The 17,970-nt window shown below is 61.1% G+C and overlaps 1 protein-coding gene across 6 annotated transcripts; it reads left to right on the top strand.

The window, feature by feature from the left end:
* Positions 1–123: 123 nt before the first annotated feature.
* Positions 124–17,029, top strand: RRP8 (ribosomal RNA processing 8). Of its 6 annotated transcripts, XM_075742722.1 has the most exons (18): positions 126–393; positions 477–687; positions 808–1,228; positions 1,336–1,465; positions 1,843–1,949; positions 2,112–2,208; positions 5,198–5,362; positions 9,210–9,515; positions 10,824–10,906; positions 11,575–11,713; positions 12,206–12,340; positions 12,436–12,559; positions 12,715–12,851; positions 14,461–14,574; positions 15,088–15,269; positions 15,563–15,788; positions 16,138–16,348; positions 16,518–17,029. In XM_075742722.1, the coding sequence occupies exons 1-18, from the start codon at positions 301–303 to the stop codon at positions 16,784–16,786; spliced, it is 3,150 nt and encodes a 1,049-aa protein (XP_075598837.1). In that variant the 5' UTR covers positions 126–300; the 3' UTR covers positions 16,787–17,029. The 6 variants fall into 6 exon arrangements, 5 of the variants coding, with proteins under 5 accessions (XP_075598836.1, XP_075598837.1, XP_075598838.1 ...); XR_012833470.1 differs by having other exon boundaries at positions 124–393; positions 477–1,228; positions 1,819–1,949; positions 5,198–5,323; positions 16,109–16,348; XM_075742721.1 differs by having other exon boundaries at positions 124–393; positions 477–1,228; positions 1,819–1,949; positions 5,198–5,323.
* The last annotated feature ends 941 nt before the right edge of the window (positions 17,030–17,970 follow it).

Genomic DNA, 17,970 nt, shown 5'->3' with positions numbered 1-17,970 from the left:
CGCCGGGACGGGGCGGGGCGCACGGCGCCGCGGCTAACCGGGCGATGGGCGGGGCTAACCCGGCGACGGGCGGGGCTAACCGGGCGGGGGCGGGGCGCCCGAGGTACAGCCCCGCGCAGCCAGGCCGCTTGTCCTCCTGGCCGCAGGGGGGCGCTGTTTTCGCGGGTGCTGCCGGGGCCGCTCTGGGCCCTCCGCGGCGCACGTGGGTAACGGCGGCGGGGACCGTCGTTCCCGTTCCAGGTCACCGAGCCGGCCGTCGTTCCCGTTCCCGGCCCGGGCAGGCCCCGCGGCCGCCGGGCCATGTTCGCGGAGGCGGAGTGGAACGATGGGGCGGAGGGTCCCGCCCGGGCCCGGTCGGGGCCCCGCGGCGTCCCCGAGGGCCCGGGCCTCCCGGTAAGGGGAGCGCGCACGGGGCCGCGGCGGGCCGGGCCGGTCCCTGGGCGCGGCGGAGGTGACCGGCCTCCCGCCCTCCGCAGGCCCCCGCGGCAGCGGCGGGGAAGCGGCGGCGGCTACCGGGGGACTGCGCGGGCGAGCCCGGCCGGGACGGCGAGCCCTCGCGGAAGCGGCCCGGGGAGCGGAGGCAGGCCGCCAGGCGCCGGGCTGCGGCGGAGGACGGGGGCCCGGCCGGCTCCGGGGAGCCCCGGGCGGAGCGGGAGGCGCAGCAGAGCGGGCAGCGCCCGGACAGAGGTACCACCGCCCGCCCCGCTCGGCGGCAGCGCCCGGGCGCCGGGGTCAGGCCGGGCCTGCTGGGGGGCCCTGGTCGGGGGCCGCCCGCCGCCGCCCTGACTTCCCGCTCGGTCCCCCCAGACGCGTCGGCTGAGCTGCCCGGGGCGCTGGGGACGGGGGCTGCGGCCGGGGATCCGGCGGGGAGGCTGAGCAGGCGGCGGCGCAGGAGCAAGCAGAAGAACCAGCGGCGCCAGCAGGACGAGCCGCGGGCGGGCCCCGGCGGGGAGCAGGGCGCGGGACCGGACGTCCCGGAGCTGCCCGGCCTGGGAGCGGCTCCTTCGGGACGGTCGGCGGCCCTGCGCGCGCGGATGGAGGAACGGCTCCTGGCTGCCCGGTTCCGGTACATCAACCAGCAGCTCTACACGTCCACCAGCCGAGAGGCAGCACAGCTCTTCCAGACCGACCCCGAAGCATTCGAGATCTACCACCGCGGCTTCGCTCAGCAAGTGGGGCGCTGGCCGGAGAACCCCGTCCATCGCATCATCCGCTACCTGCGGCGGCGGTGAGCGGGCAGAACTGGGGATGCCGGAGAGCTGGGCCCGCGGCCGCCTCTGAGCCGAGGTGGTGGGGCGAGGGGGAAGGGGCGTCCTGAGCCCCTGCTCCCCCCAGGCCAGCCTCGCTGGTGGTGGCAGATTTTGGGTGCGGTGACTGCAAGATTGCGAGCAGCGTCAGGAACAAGGTTCACTCCTTCGACCTGGTACCTCTGAGTCCGCTGGTCACCGTCTGCGACATGGCCAAGGTAGGGGGACGGGCTGAGGAACGGCAGCTCCGCAGGCGGATGCAGCGGTGTGTCGGCAACGCGTGCACCGCACCGAGCAGGGTGTTGGTGGGGGCTGGCAGGGTGCGCTGTGCACTGCCTGGCAGGTTGCAGGGGTGTGGGTTGGGGTGGCGATTGTGAGGGACAGGAGAGGGGCGGGGCGGGAATCCTGAGGGCCCTGTGCGCAATGAGGGAGCATGCGTCTGTCTGGAAAACTGGGGCACCTCCATCTGCGGGCGCCCCAGAGAAAATGCTTGGTTGAATCCAAGAGCCTGGGAGTGGCAAAGCATGGAAGGGTTGCCCCAGCCCTGTCGCCATCCTCCTCTTCCTGGGAGAGTGTCCTCGTTGGTGTCTGGCAGGTGCCTTTGGTAGACGAGTCAGTGGACATCGCGGTGTTCTGCCTGGCGCTGATGGGCACCAACCTGCAGGAGATCCTGGAAGAGGCCAACCGCGTGCTGAAGCAGGGGTAGGCAGAGACGCCGGTGCCGAGTGGTTGGGGGCAGGAGGCATCGGGGTGAGACTGGGAGGTGCAGCCTGGTCTTCAGGCAGGCGGTGAGGAGCAGAGGCACTGGGCTGTGCCCGGGGAGCTGCCTGTGCCATTGCTGCTCAGGGCTGGGGTGTTCCGCAGGGGCACCCTGATGGTGGCTGAGGTGGCCAGCCGCTTTGAGGACATCCGAGCCTTTGTGAATGCCATGGCTCAGCTGGGCTTCAAAAGTGTCTCCAAGGTGTGTCCTTGGGTGTGTCCTGTGCTGGGTGCACTGGGCCCTTGGGAACCAGGGAGCCCTGAGAAGGAGCCCGTGGTCCCTGGCAGCCAGAGACCACCCTTCTGGCAGCAGGGCCAGGGCAGCACAGCCCAGCCTGGTGCCAGCAGGGAATGGGCCTGGGGGTGGTGGCAGCAAATGGGGGGTGAGGGCACCCAGGGCATGCGGGGGCTATGGTGCTGAGGTGTGGGGGGGAGGTTTGAGGGACCGGGGGACTGCAGGGATGGGGTCTGGGGGACCCGGGGCCCACAGAGGTTGTGGTGCTGGGGTCTGGGGGATCTGGACATGCGGGGGTTGTACTGATGGGGTCTGGGGTGGTGTTCAGGGGGCCCACGGAGGTTGTGGTGCTGGGGTCTGGGGGATCTGGACGTGCGGGGGTTGTACTGATGGGGTCTGGGGTGGTGTTCAGGGGGCCCACGGAGGTTGTGGTGCTGGGGTCTGGGGGGACCCGGCACGCATGGGGCATGGCGTGGGGCCTGCGGGAGGTGGCATTGGAGTCCGGGAGTGGGTTGGTGGTCCCGGGGCTTGCGGGGGTGTGGTGTGGGGCACGGGGTCCGGGAGGCCGGTCGCTGAGACGCGGCGCCGCAGGACCTGTCCAGCGCCTTCTTCCACCTGCTGGAGTTCGCCAAGACGGGCCCCCCCCGCCGGCCCCACCGCCCCGCGCCCGGGCTGCGCCTGCGGCCCTGCCTCTACAAGCGGCGCTAGCCCCGCCCCCGCCCGGCGCCCTGCCCAATAAAGCTGCTGGTTCCGCACGGCCGTGCCTTCCGGGGGCGGGGGCGGGGCGTCGCGGCGCTTGCGCAGTGCGCGCGGGGCCTGCGGGGCGGCGGCGGCGGCGTTTCCTGCCGGGGGATGTCGGGGCCGGGCGGCCCGGGCCCCGGCGGGGGGAAGCTGGACATCAACCGCGCCGGCGTGGCCGAGCTCGAGGGCGCGCTCAGCGGCATCGGCCGCCGCCGGGCCCGCGGCATCGTGCGGAAGAGAGAGGTGCGGGCGGGGGCGGCCCGGTGCGGCTGGGCCTGGGCGGGGGCGGCGGGGCCCGGTGGTCTGCGGGGAGCTGTCCCGGGCAGGCGGGCGGGGAGGGGGGGGAGGAACAGCGAAGCGTCTGGGCCGCGGGGAAGCGGAGCCGGGCAGGAGGTGCCGGGCGTCAGGCGAAGCCGGCCTGGAGTACGCGGCCCGGGCCTGGGGCAGCCGACCGCCAGCGGGCGGGGGGCAGGCCGCGGGAGCGCCGGAACAGCAGCGCTGCTTTGCCCCGGTTTCCGCAGCCGTGCTCGGGGCGGGCAGGCGGGGCCGTGCCTGGCCCTCGCTTCGCCCCCGGGCCGAGGGCCGCCCCTGGGCGCAGCGGCGGGGCCCTGCTGGGGCTGCCGCCGGCAGACGGGCCGTTCGCACGCCACGTAGGGAGCCGGTCGTGCCGAGGCGGTCGCGGAGCGGGGGCAGGTGCGGCCCGGCGCAGGCGGCGTCGGCTCTTCCCTTCCCTTCTGCGGGCGGGCCTGCCCAGCTCTGCAGCTTCCTTGTTTCTGGGATTTGGGGCAGAGCCTCGGGGGCTGGTGGCAGATGACGTTGCGTGCTAAGAGCAGAAAAAACCGAGTTCCTGGGTGGAACGGGCAGGAGCAGGAAGGCGTAGAAGCCTGTCTGGTGTGGTCACCGTGGGCTGGGAATCCTGCTGCTCCCCCTTGATTGACTGTTTAGCTCTGTCATCTGGAAATGACAGAGCAGGAGAACAGCCTGCCTGATGACTGAGCTACCAGTGTGACACAGCCATGAAAAAGGTAAGCGTGATCTTGGGCTGTATCCGCTGTGGTGCTTTTAGAAGAGACAGGAAGATCGATGCCACTTGTCTGCCATTAATGCCATGGAGAACTTGGCGGGATCATGGTTGGAATATAGCATCCGTGTTGAAGCAGGCAGAGGAGCGAGGCAGAAGGAATCGGGGAAAGGGGAGGCTGGCTTGGCAAGGCGAGACTAGAAGAGCTTGACTTTTTTTGGCCTGGAAAAGAGGAGGCTGAGAGGGGCAGGGTGACCAGCTATAAATACAGCTGGAATGTAAACACTGTGGAGGCAGAAGACCAAGAGAGATTTAAACAAAAGGACTGCTGGTAGGAGAACAGGTGAGGGTGGGTTGACAGAAATAGGTTTTATCACTAGAGCTGTGCTTTTGGGTAAAACTCTTTATAGGGGAGAAGCAGCAGGAGTGCCTTAAAGCGACGTGTGACAAATTTGAAAGGATGATTGGAACCCTGTCTCTATTAGCCAGGCAGGGTGGATCTTTCCACCCTGGGATCCTGCCCTGTGGTAATAGCCAGGCCTTCCCTGTTGGGTTTAGGCCCTTCAGGCTTGTGGCAGAAGCTGCCTGGAGTCTGTACGATGGGTGGTAACGCGTGGTTTTGAGCGCAGGGCTAGGCAGTACTTGACCTGGTGTTTTGCAGGATGGTGGGTGCCTTGCGTTCACACACACACGTGTGTCTGTGTGTGCCTGGCGGGAGGCAGGGATGTTCTCATTCCGTGGAGCTGCAGACAAGGGAGATTGGCTGTGTGGGCCAGGGAGTGCTCCCAGTCTTGGTACTAGTGAGCTGGAAGGCACAATTCCCCTTTCTGAGCTTTTGGCCTTTGCTTTTGGGCTGCTAGTCCCCTTGTTAGTAGCAGCTCTGGTTGCCTGTTCCTTGCAGGCATAGGGCAGGGAAAGTTTGTGGAAATGAGAGGATTACATGGGAACAGCTGTTTTGGGCAGAGAACATCCCTTCCCTTGGATGGGAGCAGCAGTGAGGACTTGCAGTACAGAGGTACCGCCCTGCTGTGGCATCCTGGCCCCCTTCCCCTGAAGGCCTAAAGGGGGCTGGTGGGTCTGGACCATCTGGGAAAGAGAGCCCTTCTGAGGAGGCTGTGAGAAAGCTTGGTCCTGCTTTGAGACTGGTCCCTGGGCTTCTCAGCTCCATCTTGAATCTTACTTCTCTTCTCACAGGAACTGAAGGGCTTCAACTCACTTGATGATCTTCTCCATGTCAAAGGCATCACCACCCGCATCTTGGAGCTGAACAGTCAGCGGATGACTTGCAGGAGGAGGCCAAGCAGTGAGGAAGCTGCGAGGGTGAGCCCTGGTCTGCAGGGGGACAGTAAAGCTCCTCAGGTAGGAAAAGAAAGGTAGAGTTCCCCTGCCTACCTGGCATCAGGGTGATCCTGCCTCCAGCAGTGCAGGAATTAGGGGAGGGTATCTCGTGCTGGAGAGGCAGTAGCTGGTAGAGGGATGGGGAGGTTTTTGGGGAGGAGACGCATCTGCTTTGGGCACTGGAACAGGGAGGCCCAAGGAGTGCTGCGCCCTTTTGATCAGCCAAGCGGTCTGTCTGCAGCTTCCCTGCAAGGTCGCAGCTTGCTTTGGAGAGTGTCCTGACAGGGAGGCTGAGACACTCGCGACCCAGCTGGCTCTGTGGTGTCCTGCCAGAGGCTGCAGCAGCCCCTGAGCACAGACCCTTGCAGGGGGCTGCTCTGGCTGCTGTGATGGGTCTGCCCCGACATCCCTGATAGAAACAATGCTCTGACCCCAGTGGACATTCGTGCTTCCTGCTGCCTCCTCTGCCCCAGAGCAGCTAGCCATCTGTAGGTCTCCTGCAGACAGTTGTTAAGTTCCACTAATTGTTCATCGCTGGAGGCCAGAACTGGGTGTGGAGAGAGATTCTTCCCCTGGACCGACAGCCGAGGAGGCCAGAGTCCATGTCTCTTGCCAGGCTTTCTACGCGGTCGTCTGCCTTGTCTGTGGAGAGTGGCGGCCAGCATGCTGCCTGCTTGGGCTGGCACGCACCCAGCCCGGCTCTGTGGACTTCTTCAGGAGCACCTCTTCCTGCCGTGCTGTCTGCGGGGCTGAGGAAAGTCACTCTCCTAAGAGTGGCTCTGCCCTGCCAAGCCCTTGAGCATGCTGTGCAGGCAGGGGAGGATGGTTGTGGGAAGGTGTTTTACTGCCTGGGAGATGTCAGCAGCCGTGCTGCCCCGGGAGCATCATCCTGAGGTTTGTTACCATCCAAGACCTAGATCTGACTCATGGTTCTAGATGTCAGAGGAAGTGCTTGAGAACCCCGGGCTTGGTGCTGTTCCTGAACAGGGGTGTCCAGGCTGCTGGCTTGTGCCTTGTTGTCTGGCCGCTGCCTCTTGCCTGAGTCTACCCCTGCTCCAAGCCCACCTGCCAAACAGGGTCCAGTCTAACTGGGTGGTGTGGGGGTGACCGGTCTGCCTCTGCTCTGGGGAACCTCTCCAGGGCTGGGCAGTTCAGAACATCTGCACTGAGGCCTAATTTCTAAATGCGAATAAACTCAGCCCTAACTGCAATAAACATTGCAGTGCTTAGTAGGAGCCCTATAAAGCAGCTGGATTTTTCCTTCCCCAGGTGCATTTTTGTGTTGTGACCAAATAGCCTTTTCTTCTCCTACAAAAGAAAAAGCTGGTGAGGGACTGTTGACAAGGGCAGGAAGTGACAGGACAAGGGGAGTGGCCTTAAGCTGAAAGAGGGGAGACTGAGATGAGATCTAAGGAAGAAATTCTTCCCTGTGAGGGTGCTGAGGCCCTGGCACAGGGTGCCCAGAGAAGCCGTGGCTGCCCCTGGCTCCCTAGCAGTGTTGAAGGCCAGGTTGGATGGGGCTTTGGGCAACCTGGGCTAGTGGAGGGTGTCCCTGCCCATGGCAGGGGGTGGAACTGGATGGGCTTTGAGGTCCCTTCCCACCCAAACCACTCTGAATCTATGAAAACATTTTCTCTAGATTTGAATCATTTCACAGAATCACAGAATGGCAGGGGTTGAAAGGGACCTCTGGACATCATCTAGTCCAACCCCCTGCCAGAGCAGGAGCACCCAGAGCAGGTCGCACAGGATGGCGTCCAGGCGGGTTTGGAATCTCTCCAGAGAAGGAGACTCCACAACCTCTCTGGGCAGCCTGTCCCAGTGCTCGGTCACCCGCAGAGGGAAGAAGTTTTTCCTCATGCTCAGATGGAACTTGCTGTGTTCCAGTTTGTGCCTGTTGCCCCTTGTCCTGTTGCTGGGCACCACTGAAAAATGTCTGGCGCTATCCTCTTGACACCTGCCCTTTAGATATTGATAAGTATTGATGAAATCCTGTCAGTCTTCTCTTCTCCAGACTAAACAGCCCCAGCTCTCTCAGCCTTTCCTCATATGAGAGATGCTCCAGTCCCCTCATCATCTTTGATTTGGGGGAGGAGATTGAGCAGTATCTTCAAGCGTTAAGTCTTCTGTTTAAAAATGTGGATTGCAGGACCCAAGTGTGTAGGGCAGTGTTGGGGGTAGTACTGCTTCCCTGCTTGTGCTTCTTCCCTGTTCAGATTTTTGAGCCTGAAGCTTGTGCTGGATGCAACCCCGCAATCCTTTTCAGTTACTGCTTTACAGGATGCGCAGTCCCTGGTGCATAGCTGGCCCTGCTCTCCCTGTCTTTAGATGGAGAACGTTGCCTCTGGGTGTACTGAAACGCATTTAATGTGGGTGACCCCAGCTTACCAAGCGATGCAGATCACACTGTGTGACTGTCCCGTCCTTGCTACCTACCTGAGTGTGTCTTAAAATGTAATTGGAAAAGTTTTTATCTACTTCCATGGTGTGAATAAACCAAATAGCGACTGCTGTACACGGGTCTGCACTAGGCCCATCAGCAGAAAATCTGCTGTTTCCCATTGACAGGTATGTTTTGAGACCTGCTCACTGACTCTTTCTTGGTCTAAGCCATCTTACCGTGGCATGCCAGTCTTTTCGTCGGAAGCCTATGCCCTGGTCAAACCTTACAAGTGTATGAGTACGTCTCATCGATGTGATTTATGTAACTGCTTTTTTTAACCAAATGTAACACTTCAAGGAATAAACTCAACTTTATTTGAAAAGACCTATTTTCCTAAAGTCTGATCAGCTGGTACAAAGCATATCAGTGTCACTTATCTTGTACTTGTTGAATCCTGCGCTGGCCTCTGTCTTGCCAGACACCAGGCTATGAAAAGACCTGTTTTTCTCCTGCCTTCCTCAGTTTTGGCACAACTTTCACACTCTCCTAGCCTTTGCAGTTTCTCCTGTATTCCAAGATTTACAAAAAATAATTGCTGTGGGCTGGTGATCTCTTGCACTACTCTCTAGGACTCTTAGGTGCAAATTATCCTGGGCTGCTGATGGAGGTGTTTTATTGGTATATTGGAAAGCAGTTCCTCATTCCCGTGTGATAAAGGGGTGTTGTTCTGCTTCCTGCAAGTAATTACTGAATACTTCTGCTTTTTTTTTTTTTTTTTTTTTGTTGTGGTGTTACTCACAGCACTTCCTTGGGGAAGGAAGGGTGCAGGTGGCATTAGGTGGGCACACACTGCTCACGACCTCTTGAGTAATCATTGCTCCTGCTCAGATCGGCTGGAGGGTGAAGGGACTTCGGCACCGCGCTGACGGCTGAAACGCAGCACGTGCCTCCTTTCCGGTGTGAGTCCTGCCCAGGCACAGCAGCCCACACGTGTAGCAGCCCTGCTCCCTGCTTTGACAAACAAAGGGCAGAGGGCTGTTCCCCACTGCAGGCAGGGACACTGCTCGCTGCGCAGAGGTGGAGCTGGCAGGTTTGGTATTGCTCAGCACCACTGATGTTCCTGCAGCATTTGTGTTTTCTGCTCAGCCGCAGAGTTGCCAGCTGCCACGTAATTTGGTCATGTTGGAGCTGTGCTTCCTTGTGCAGCTGGGAAGTAACCTGTCTGCAGATTGCGCTTGGCCATAGCTGCCCCGTGACCCCAGGGAGCTCCTTAGCTCAGCTGTCTGCTCCCCTCTTCCCCTCTCTGGCGCTGCTTAGCTCATCACCCCCTCTCGTACTGCAGAGGGAAGCCTGTGTGTTCCTTGGGCTGCTGCTCCGACTGGCAGCCCCTCGGCTCCCCAGCATGTCCCCCAGCCCAGGGCCCCCCGCGAGCTGGGGCACAGAGCTGCAGCAGACAAACTGACCCTGCCTCTCCCTGTATTGTAGGTGGTGGCAGAGGAGGAGGAGGATGTTTCGGGCCCCTGGGAACCGGAGCGCTCTGGGAAAGGGAGCCCGGGGTCGGGACCGGAGGCTGATGGCTCCAGTGGGCAAGGGACGCAGGAGCCAGTCAGCTCCACAGTCTGCAGGGAGCAGGAGGAGGAGGAGGAGGAAGAAGAGGAAGAGGGGAGCTGCTACAGTGAGGAAGGGGAGGACGGCAGCAACATCTACTTCTATTACACCATTGGAGAGCGCTGGATAGACTACCTGCAGCGGACAGAGGACGGTGGCCTCCTCCGTCATGTGCGGCCCAAGGTAACCCTGCTGGGAGCGCGGCCCCAGGCAAGGGCTTTGCCCCAAAGAGTGGGGCTGCTTGTGCATTTGGTGGCTCTCTGCAGGAGCCCATGCTGGCACATTGCCTGTGGTCCTGTCCTGGTAGCTGGTGGCCTCAGAGCTGACAGGCACCTGCTACTCGCAGTGGTAGTGGTGCCAGAAGGCCCACGGGCTGCCATAGCACTTGAAGCTCTTTGCATGGGGAGGTGTCCAGCTGTAATTGCTGCTGCAGAGCCTGGGATGTGCTGGGGTGTTGTGGGCCAGCTGGGGAGCTCGGGACTGTCAGCTGGGTGCTGGCTGGGCTGGGAGCTCCACTGTGCAGATCATGCTTGGCAGTGGTCGTTGGCCTGCCTGGCTGTTAGGGCTGGGGGAAGGAGGCACCGTCCCAGCCTGTCTGAATGCTGCTGGCAGTCCCCAGCCATGCCCGTCCCTGGTGGAGCCACCCTGCTCTGCCTGAGGTCCCTGCATCACAGCACGGAGCCTTATCGGGACAGCAGGAGTCTGCTGGGGGGGGTGGTGTCAGGCAGAGGCCTCGGGGGGGTTCTGCAGGATGAGGGCGTAGCGGTGAGAAGTCCTGGCCAGCCCTGAGTGCAGGGCTGCAGCTGGTGCCCAGATCAGTTACGAGAGGGAAGGAGCCCCCAGGTTGCAACCCGGGTTGGGGGAGCCCCACGCACACCTTCAGGTGGCTGCCAGCACTGTCTGGTAGCCACCCTGCTCTCCCCACGGTTCCTGTTAGCCCTGCGCCACTTGCACAGAACCAGAAGGGTGCAGGTTCCCCCTGATGCGACCATGTCGGGGTGCGGTCTGCCGCACATCCCAGCACAGCTCTCCCTGAAGCTGTGGGATGCAGTGCAGCAGCTGAGCAGCTCCAGGGCCCAGCTGCAGGGCAGGTCTGCCAGGAGGCTTCAGCCTGCTGAGTTCCCTGCTCAGGCTCAGGGCTGCCTGCTCCATGTTGACCTGTGCCTGGAGAAGGGCCAAGCGGATGTACCAGTAGGTTTTCTCAGCCACTGTTTTTGTCCCTGTGTAGCTGTTTTGCTGACTCTTCCCCGTCAGGTCTAATATTCCCCTTGGAAGGACCAAGTTCCATTTTTCCCACAGAAGTTAACTCTTCTGCCAGCTCTAGAGCTGAGGTGACCTTCAGCTTCCCTCTGTGGGTTCCCAACGTGAGCGTGGGCTCAGAAGACTTGCTAGGCTGGGTATCCTACTGTCACTTTTAGCAGAAAGTCTGTGACTCAGAATGCGCGCGGAGGGCTCTGCTCCAGCCTGCTTTAACTTGCCTTCTCCTTGCAGATGAAGCGGAAATCGGAGAACGGCCTGGATGGCAGGGCGCTTTCCCCTGGTAAAAAGCTGTGCAAGGGTTCTGAGTACAGCAGGTAAGATCATAGAATCATAGAATCACAGACCAACCCCCTGCCATGGGCAGGGACACCCTCCACTAGCCCAGGTTGCCCAAAGCCCCATCCAGCCTGGCCTTCAACACTGCCAGGGAGCCAGGGGCAGCCACGGCTTCTCGGGGCAACCTGTGCCAGGGCCTCACCACCCATGTATGAACTGGGTGATGATTGAACATCTGGTGAGAGAGAGGAGAGAAGATGGGGCCAAGCTTTTCGCTTGCAAAGATGAGTGCTCTGCGTGCTGAGCGACGAGTTGACCTGGGGGGTGGGAAGATCTCCTTCCACCAGTCCTGTCCCTCAGTCATCTAGGTGTCCTGCTGAGGTTGTGGAGTCTCCATCCTTGGAGGGGTGCAAAAGCCACCTGGGTGGTCCTGCTTGAGCAGGGGTTGGACCCGATGACCTCCAGAGGTGCCTCCAGCCTCGACCAGTCTGTGACTCCATCATTCTGTAGAGCAGGCTGGCCTAAGAGCACCGCATGTGAAGCTGTGGTCTCAGTGGAAGTCATGGGGAAGGGGGTTAGCTTGGCAGGAGGCTCATACCTTGTGGCTTACAGGGACCTCCGTTGTGAGAACGGTTCGCACAGCATGGCCCAGAGTAGCATTGGCATGTCTCACCTTTGCTTTGGTCTCTCCTCGTCTGTGGCCCAGGACACTGGGACCCTGCATGCCCAGTCCCACCACCACCTTTGGGGACCTGCGCAACGCCAAGGCAGGCCAGGCTCGGCGCCGCCGCATCCCCTCGGTCGCCCCTCCACCAGAGCTACAGGACTGGCTCCGCACCTTCCAGGTGGGCTCAGGAGCCTTGCCAAAGGGCTCGCCCTGGAGGGACCAAGAAGCTTTGGGTTTGACGGGTGGGCGGGAGGGGAGCCAAGCCCTGGGGAGTCTGTCTGCGTGAAACCCACCACAGCAGGGGTCTGGGTCCCACAGGGGATTTTTAGTGAGTTTTTGCCCCAGGTGAAGGAGCAGAGAAGTGGTGTTAGTCCCCTCTTGCTCCCCTTCATCCTGGAGTGGTGTTGCTTTGTCTGCCATCACGCAGCACCTGTGTTCCATCTTATGTGGCTCACGGAGCTCCCAGCCCCATCTCCGTGGCTCCTCTCTGTCTTGAGATCCAGGCAGCAGAGCCATGGCCTGCTCCAGTGGCCCGGCTAGCCTGTCGTGCCTGTGCTGGTTGGCATCTGCTAGGGTTGGGGTGGGGGCACAGGCACTGCACAGAGCCACAGGGGAGCCTGTGAGGGCCTGCTGTGTGTGCAGGCATCATGACTGCTGTCCGTCTCCTCAGCGGTGGAGTGGCCCAGAGAAGCTGCTCGCTCTGGATGAGCTCATTGACCGCTGCGAGCCCTCCCAAATCAAGTACATGATGCAGGTCATTGAACCCCAGTTCCAGAGAGACTTCATTTCCCTGCTGCCCAAGGAGGTGAGTTGCGGCAAGGGAGAGGCTGGCCTCGGTGCTGTGCACCAGTTCCCACGGGAGCCCCCTGTGCCCTTGTGACTTGGCTTCCCCTCCTGCAGCTGGCACTCTACGTCCTCTCGTTCCTGGAGCCTCGGGACCTGCTCCGTGCTGCCCAGACCTGTCGCTACTGGAGGGTCTTGGCTGAAGATAACCTGCTTTGGAGAGAGAAATGCCGCGAAGAAGGTGAAGACCCCTCCTCCATACGGCATGTGGCCCGTTGTGGCTGGGATCTGCAGTGGGGTAGCCCACGGCTCCCACAGATATGCATCGTCTTAGCATGGTGCAGGCATGGACCTCCTGTGTACTGTGAGGCATCCTCCTGTGTTTTCCTCCTGTAGGCATTGAGGAGCCCTTGAACCTGCGGAAGCGGCGCCTGCTGAGTCCTGGATTCATGTACAGCCCCTGGAAATTTGCCTTCATGCGGCAGCACAAAATCGACATGAACTGGCGCAGCGGGGAGCTTAAAGCCCCCAAGGTGGGTGCATTCTGGAGTCCTTGCTGAGAACCAGACTCTAGAGCTTTGACATGTAGGAAGCTGGTACAGGAAGGAAGTAGCAGAGAAATATCCATGACCAATAGGATGAGAACAACACTAACAATTTTAAAAGTGCCTCAGGAAAAGATTCACAAATCCGACCTGTCTTCAGGAGGCACAGGCCAGAGGCATTCACCTGGAAATACTTGAATGTAAAGGTCCTTGAAGCTGTAGGTCTTGCCAGCTTCCTGCACCTCCTCTCCTTGTCTGCAGAGAGCAGATCCACAGCACAGCTTACTTGGAGCTTCCCGTGTGCTCTGGCTGGCAGCACAGCTGATCTTGGGGATTGCTGCAGTGGCTGGTACAGGGCTGCAGTTCTGCAGCAGAGAAAGGGTCACCCTGGACCCCAGAGAAGGGGGTTTCCATCCTTTTGCCCCTTCTCTGAGCACCTGTGGCTGGGCTGCAGCCAACCTTGGCACCCGGGGAGTGGTACAGCCCTTCTGGGGCTCAGCCCAGCCTTGTCCCTGGTACGAGGTTCCAGAACACTCAGCTGTTGGGTTTGTCTTTCCCTGCCAAGGTCCCTGCCTGCCCCTCGTCCCTGTCCAGGAGGCTGGGAGAGCAGAGTCCCAGCTGCCCCTTCTCCCAGTCTCTCGGGTAACAGTCTCCATCCTGCTGCTGCGCACCTCCGGAGACTTGTCCGGGCCCCCGGAGTTCCCAGCCCCTTCTCCAAGCCCCTGCATTGGTGGCACCCGAGGTGAGCAGCAGTGCTCCACACGCTGCCGTCCCTGCGGGGACTGCACCCCCAGCAGCAGACTGCCACCAGGCAGCGCTTTCCTGAGACCACCAACACCCAGGTCTCTGCCCCCCCGTGAGAGCCAGAGCTCTGGGGCACTGCCCACAGGGATGTCAGCCCACAGGGACGTCCTCCCTGTACCTTCCCGTGGCTGAGGGGAAGTTCAACATGTTCCCTGCAAAGGGCGGCTCTGGGCTTGTTTTCACACTGAGCTGCCGCTTGCCCTCACGCTGCCCTCCCGGTGGCTTGGCCACATCTGTCTGACGTGCCTCCTCGTTCCCTGGGGTCCTGCCCAACCTGCCTGATCTCTGCCTGCCTGCAGATGTTGCTCGGTCATCACCCGCCTTTGCTCACCTCTTCGCATGTTGCTCACTACGCTGGGGAGGTGGCAGCTGGTGCACAGCTCTTTGTGCGCTGCCTGCCTTCCACCATCTGGAAATGGAGCTGGTGGTCCTAAATATGCTCTGGCTGGGGGCCACCAGTTTTTGATATACGGCAGAACATCAGCTCTGAGCTCAATAGCTTGTGTGGCCTTATTAGCCACAGCGGTCCACCCATGTTTCGGCGTCCCCGAGTAGCCCACCATCCCCCAGCTGTAGCCACTGAATGTCCCCCTGGCCCCTGCTGTAGCTGCTGCTCTGCAGAGGAGCAGCAGGGAGGTCGCAGGTATCACAGGGACCTGTCTCTTCTTCCTCCTCTCAGCACTTACGGCTTCCCCACCATTCTCAAAGGCTGCTTTTGAGGCCCAAGGTTCTGCAGGCCCCGGGGCTCTGAGCTGCCCTCACCTCCCTCCAGCTCATGTTGTTCTCCATGCAGGTGTTGAAGGGACACGATGACCACGTCATTACCTGCCTGCAGTTCTGTGGCAACCGGATAGTCAGTGGCTCAGATGACAACACGCTCAAAGTGTGGTCCGCTGTCACTGGGGAGGTGAGCTGTTGTCCGTAGTCATGTCCTAGGCCGCTCCAGGGGCACGCCGAGTCACGCCGGTCCTCTGCATGGCTGCAGGAGTGGGTGGAGGTGTGGGAGGCACGGTGGCCTTTTAGGTGCGTTTATCTTCTTTCTGCAAAGCATAGCTAGGGAGAGGATTTGATAGATCCTGCGGCTGCAGGAGCAGTGGGGAGAGCTGTCTGAAGCTACGAGTCCATGGTGCAGTAACAAATAAGCAAGAAGTGGCCACACGCAGTGTGTTTTCACTGGCAGTCAGTAAGCATGGATCACCCTCCTGGAGATCCAGGAAGGGCGAGAGGCTTGGTTGGGTTTAGGAAAGCAAGTGATCGTTATCAGGGAGAGGACTCGGGGCGGGGGGGCCCAAGGGAGGGGTTGCTGACCTGAAGATCCTTACCAATCTCTTGCCCGAAGGAAGTCCCATGCTTTGCTTTTCCTTCTTGCTGTGTTGCTCAGCCCTTCCCAACCCGGTGTCTCACGTCGTGTTCTTTGCAGTGTGTGCAGACGCTGGTTGGCCACACAGGGGGTGTGTGGTCTTCCCAGATGCGGGACAGCATTGTCATCAGCGGCTCCACAGACCGGACACTCAAAGTGTGGAATGCAGACACGGGTGAATGCGTGCACACGCTGTACGGGCACACGTCCACAGTGCGCTGCATGCACTTGCATGGGAACAGGTATGGGTGTGATGGCGTCCGGGGCCCGGTCTGGTCTCTGGAACAGGGCAGGTGGAAGTGTAGAAACATTCGGGGCCTAGGCCAGTCTGTGGCGTGGGATGCAGGGCAGGTGAAAAGGCGGAGGTGCCTGGGGCTTGGGCTGATCTGTAGCTGAAAGATGCTGTGTGGAAGAGGTATCCCTGGGGAGGATGAGCTGGGGCTGCTCCTCAGGGAGCTCATGTGTCGGGGGTTATCTCCGTTAGGCGAGGTCCAGACCCGACACAATCAGGCTCCAAGCATGCCCTTGCCTGCAGGGTTGTGAGTGGCTCGCGGGATGCCACTCTGCGCCTCTGGGACATCGAGACGGGGCAGTGCCTGCATGTGCTGATGGGGCACGTGGCTGCCGTGCGCTGCGTGCAGTACGATGGGCACAAAGTGGTGAGCGGTGCCTACGACTACACGGTGAAAGTGTGGGACCCTGAGAGCGAGAGCTGCACCCACACACTGCAGGGACACACGAACCGCGTCTACTCGTTGCAGGTGAGACCCTTCCCTCCCGCCTGCTCATGTGCTACAGGGACACAAGCCATGCCTGTGCCCGCATGTCTCCCCACCCCATGCCTGTGCAGCAGGGACACACAGGCCATGTCTGTTCCCTGCCAGTGAGACACTCTGCCCCTCCACCCTGACCCCCCCCACATGCACTGCGGGAACACACGCCCCATGTCTGCCTCTTGGGGGGGAGACGCTGCCAAGCACACGTGCACCCTGATTAGCCGAAGGGCACGTGGGACTTCACCTGCCGTGCCCCGAGTCTCTGACACCAGGCTGCGAAGAACACTTCTCCCCTTTCTGGGCAGGCCGTGCTGATCTGTGTCTCTCTGGGCAGTTTGATGGGACACACATCGTGAGTGGCTCTCTGGACACATCGATTCGAGTGTGGGACGTAGAGAGTGGAAACTGCCTGCACACCCTCATGGGGCACCAGTCGCTCACGAGTGGCATGGAGTTACGTGACAACATCCTTGTGTCTGGGAATGCTGACTCCACGGTCAAGATCTGGGACATCAAGACGGGCCAGTGCCTGCAGACACTGCAGGGTGAGTGCAGGAGGATGGAACAGCTCCCCTCACTCAGGCGTCAGAGGGGGTCGTGTTGCTCCTGGCTGCCAGACATGGCCGGGGCAGATATGTCCTAGCAGTGGGTGCTCCTGAAGGGGTTGGGGCTGAGGGTGGGAGCACAGGACTAACAGACACGGTCTGCTTCCAGGGCCCAGCAAGCACCAGAGTGCTGTGACCTGCCTACAGTTCAGCTCCAAGTTTGTGGTGACCAGCTCAGATGATGGTACCGTCAAGCTCTGGGACCTCAAGACGGGCGAGTTTGTGCGCAACCTGGTTGCACTGGAGAGTGGGGGCAGTGGGGGCGTAGTGTGGCGCATCCGTGCCTCCAACACCAAGCTTGTGTGTGCGGTGGGCAGCCGCAATGGCACGGAGGAGACCAAGCTGCTGGTGCTGGACTTCGATGTGGACCTGAAATGAACCTGGCCAGTCCAGGCTGGGATGGAGGATCCCGCGGGCTGGGCATAGCAGCTGGTCTTGGTGGGGCTGGCCCCAGAGCAGGCGCTAGCCCCCCCGCGGGCTGTAAATACCGTTGCAGCTGTCTGGGCCTTATTTATATATGTGTGAACTCCCTGTGGGGAGCCTGTGCCCAGCTGGGGCACTGTACAGAGGAAGCAGCATGTTTTGTACACACTAATATATCGATTTATTTCTGTACCTGGGGCCGCCTTCTCCACTGCTGCTGTTCCCTGAGCCCTTCCTTCCTGGAGCTTGTCTTTTCTGGGAGAGCAGTTGGTGGCTGCAGCCCATCCCGCTTGACTCCAGGTAGAAATAGGGAGGGCACAGGCTTTCCTCAAGTCACTCACCTCGGGGACCAGCTCTCTTCCTGCAGAGACATGCCCTTGTCTGCTGGAGTGCCCTCTGCCTGGAGTCCCACAGTCTGTGGGCTCCAGCTTCTTTACTCTGGGCGCGGTAGTGGGCTGGCAGTGTGCACAAGGTGCTGAGCACACAGCGCTGGGGAGACCTGGCAGGACAGCACCACAGGTAGCACAGCGTGACGGCCAGCCAGGTGTGTGGGCTCGCAAAGCTGTCCTAGGGAGATGTAGCCCCGATGTTGTGCCTGGGAGGGAGCAGTGCTGTGAGCAGACGTGTTTTTCTTTTCTGCACTGCTCTGATCCAGCTCTGATCGAGCAGCAACCGGCTGAGCAGCACCGGGAAGTGGGCCGCAGGGAGGTGAGACAGCAGGAGGTATGTCAGTGGTGGGGAGGGTAGCACTACGTGCTGGCCCAGCTCTTGTGACCTGCCAAGGTGCCCCGAAGCAGTGCTGGTGGGAGGTGGCATGGGTGCTGGAAGGCAGAGGTGGGAAGGCAGCACAGGCTGCCCTGCCATTGCACCCAGGCAGGTGCCTCCAGCTGGCAGCAGCTGCAGCTTTCCAGCCGCTTCCCTGGGACCCGTGGCCCCACAGAGTACAGCACAGCCATGGCCGTGGCAGGCATCCTTGCTCCTTGCTGCAGCACTCACAGGACGGCAGAGCAGCAGGGTGACTGGTGGGTCCCCCTCCCTCAGGCCACCCTGCAGAGAGCCGAGCAGCAGCTTTTCCACTTGGACCAGCGGAGCCAGGAAGCTTCCATGCCAAGGTTGTCCATGTGGGAGATGGCTTCAGC

Source organism: Balearica regulorum, chromosome 1, assembly GCF_011004875.1.
Source record: "Balearica regulorum gibbericeps isolate bBalReg1 chromosome 1, bBalReg1.pri, whole genome shotgun sequence".
Classification (NCBI taxonomy): Eukaryota; Metazoa; Chordata; class Aves; order Gruiformes; family Gruidae; genus Balearica; species Balearica regulorum.
The sequence above is the reverse complement of the archived record's forward strand: the minus strand, read 5'-3'. Positions and strand labels throughout refer to the sequence as shown.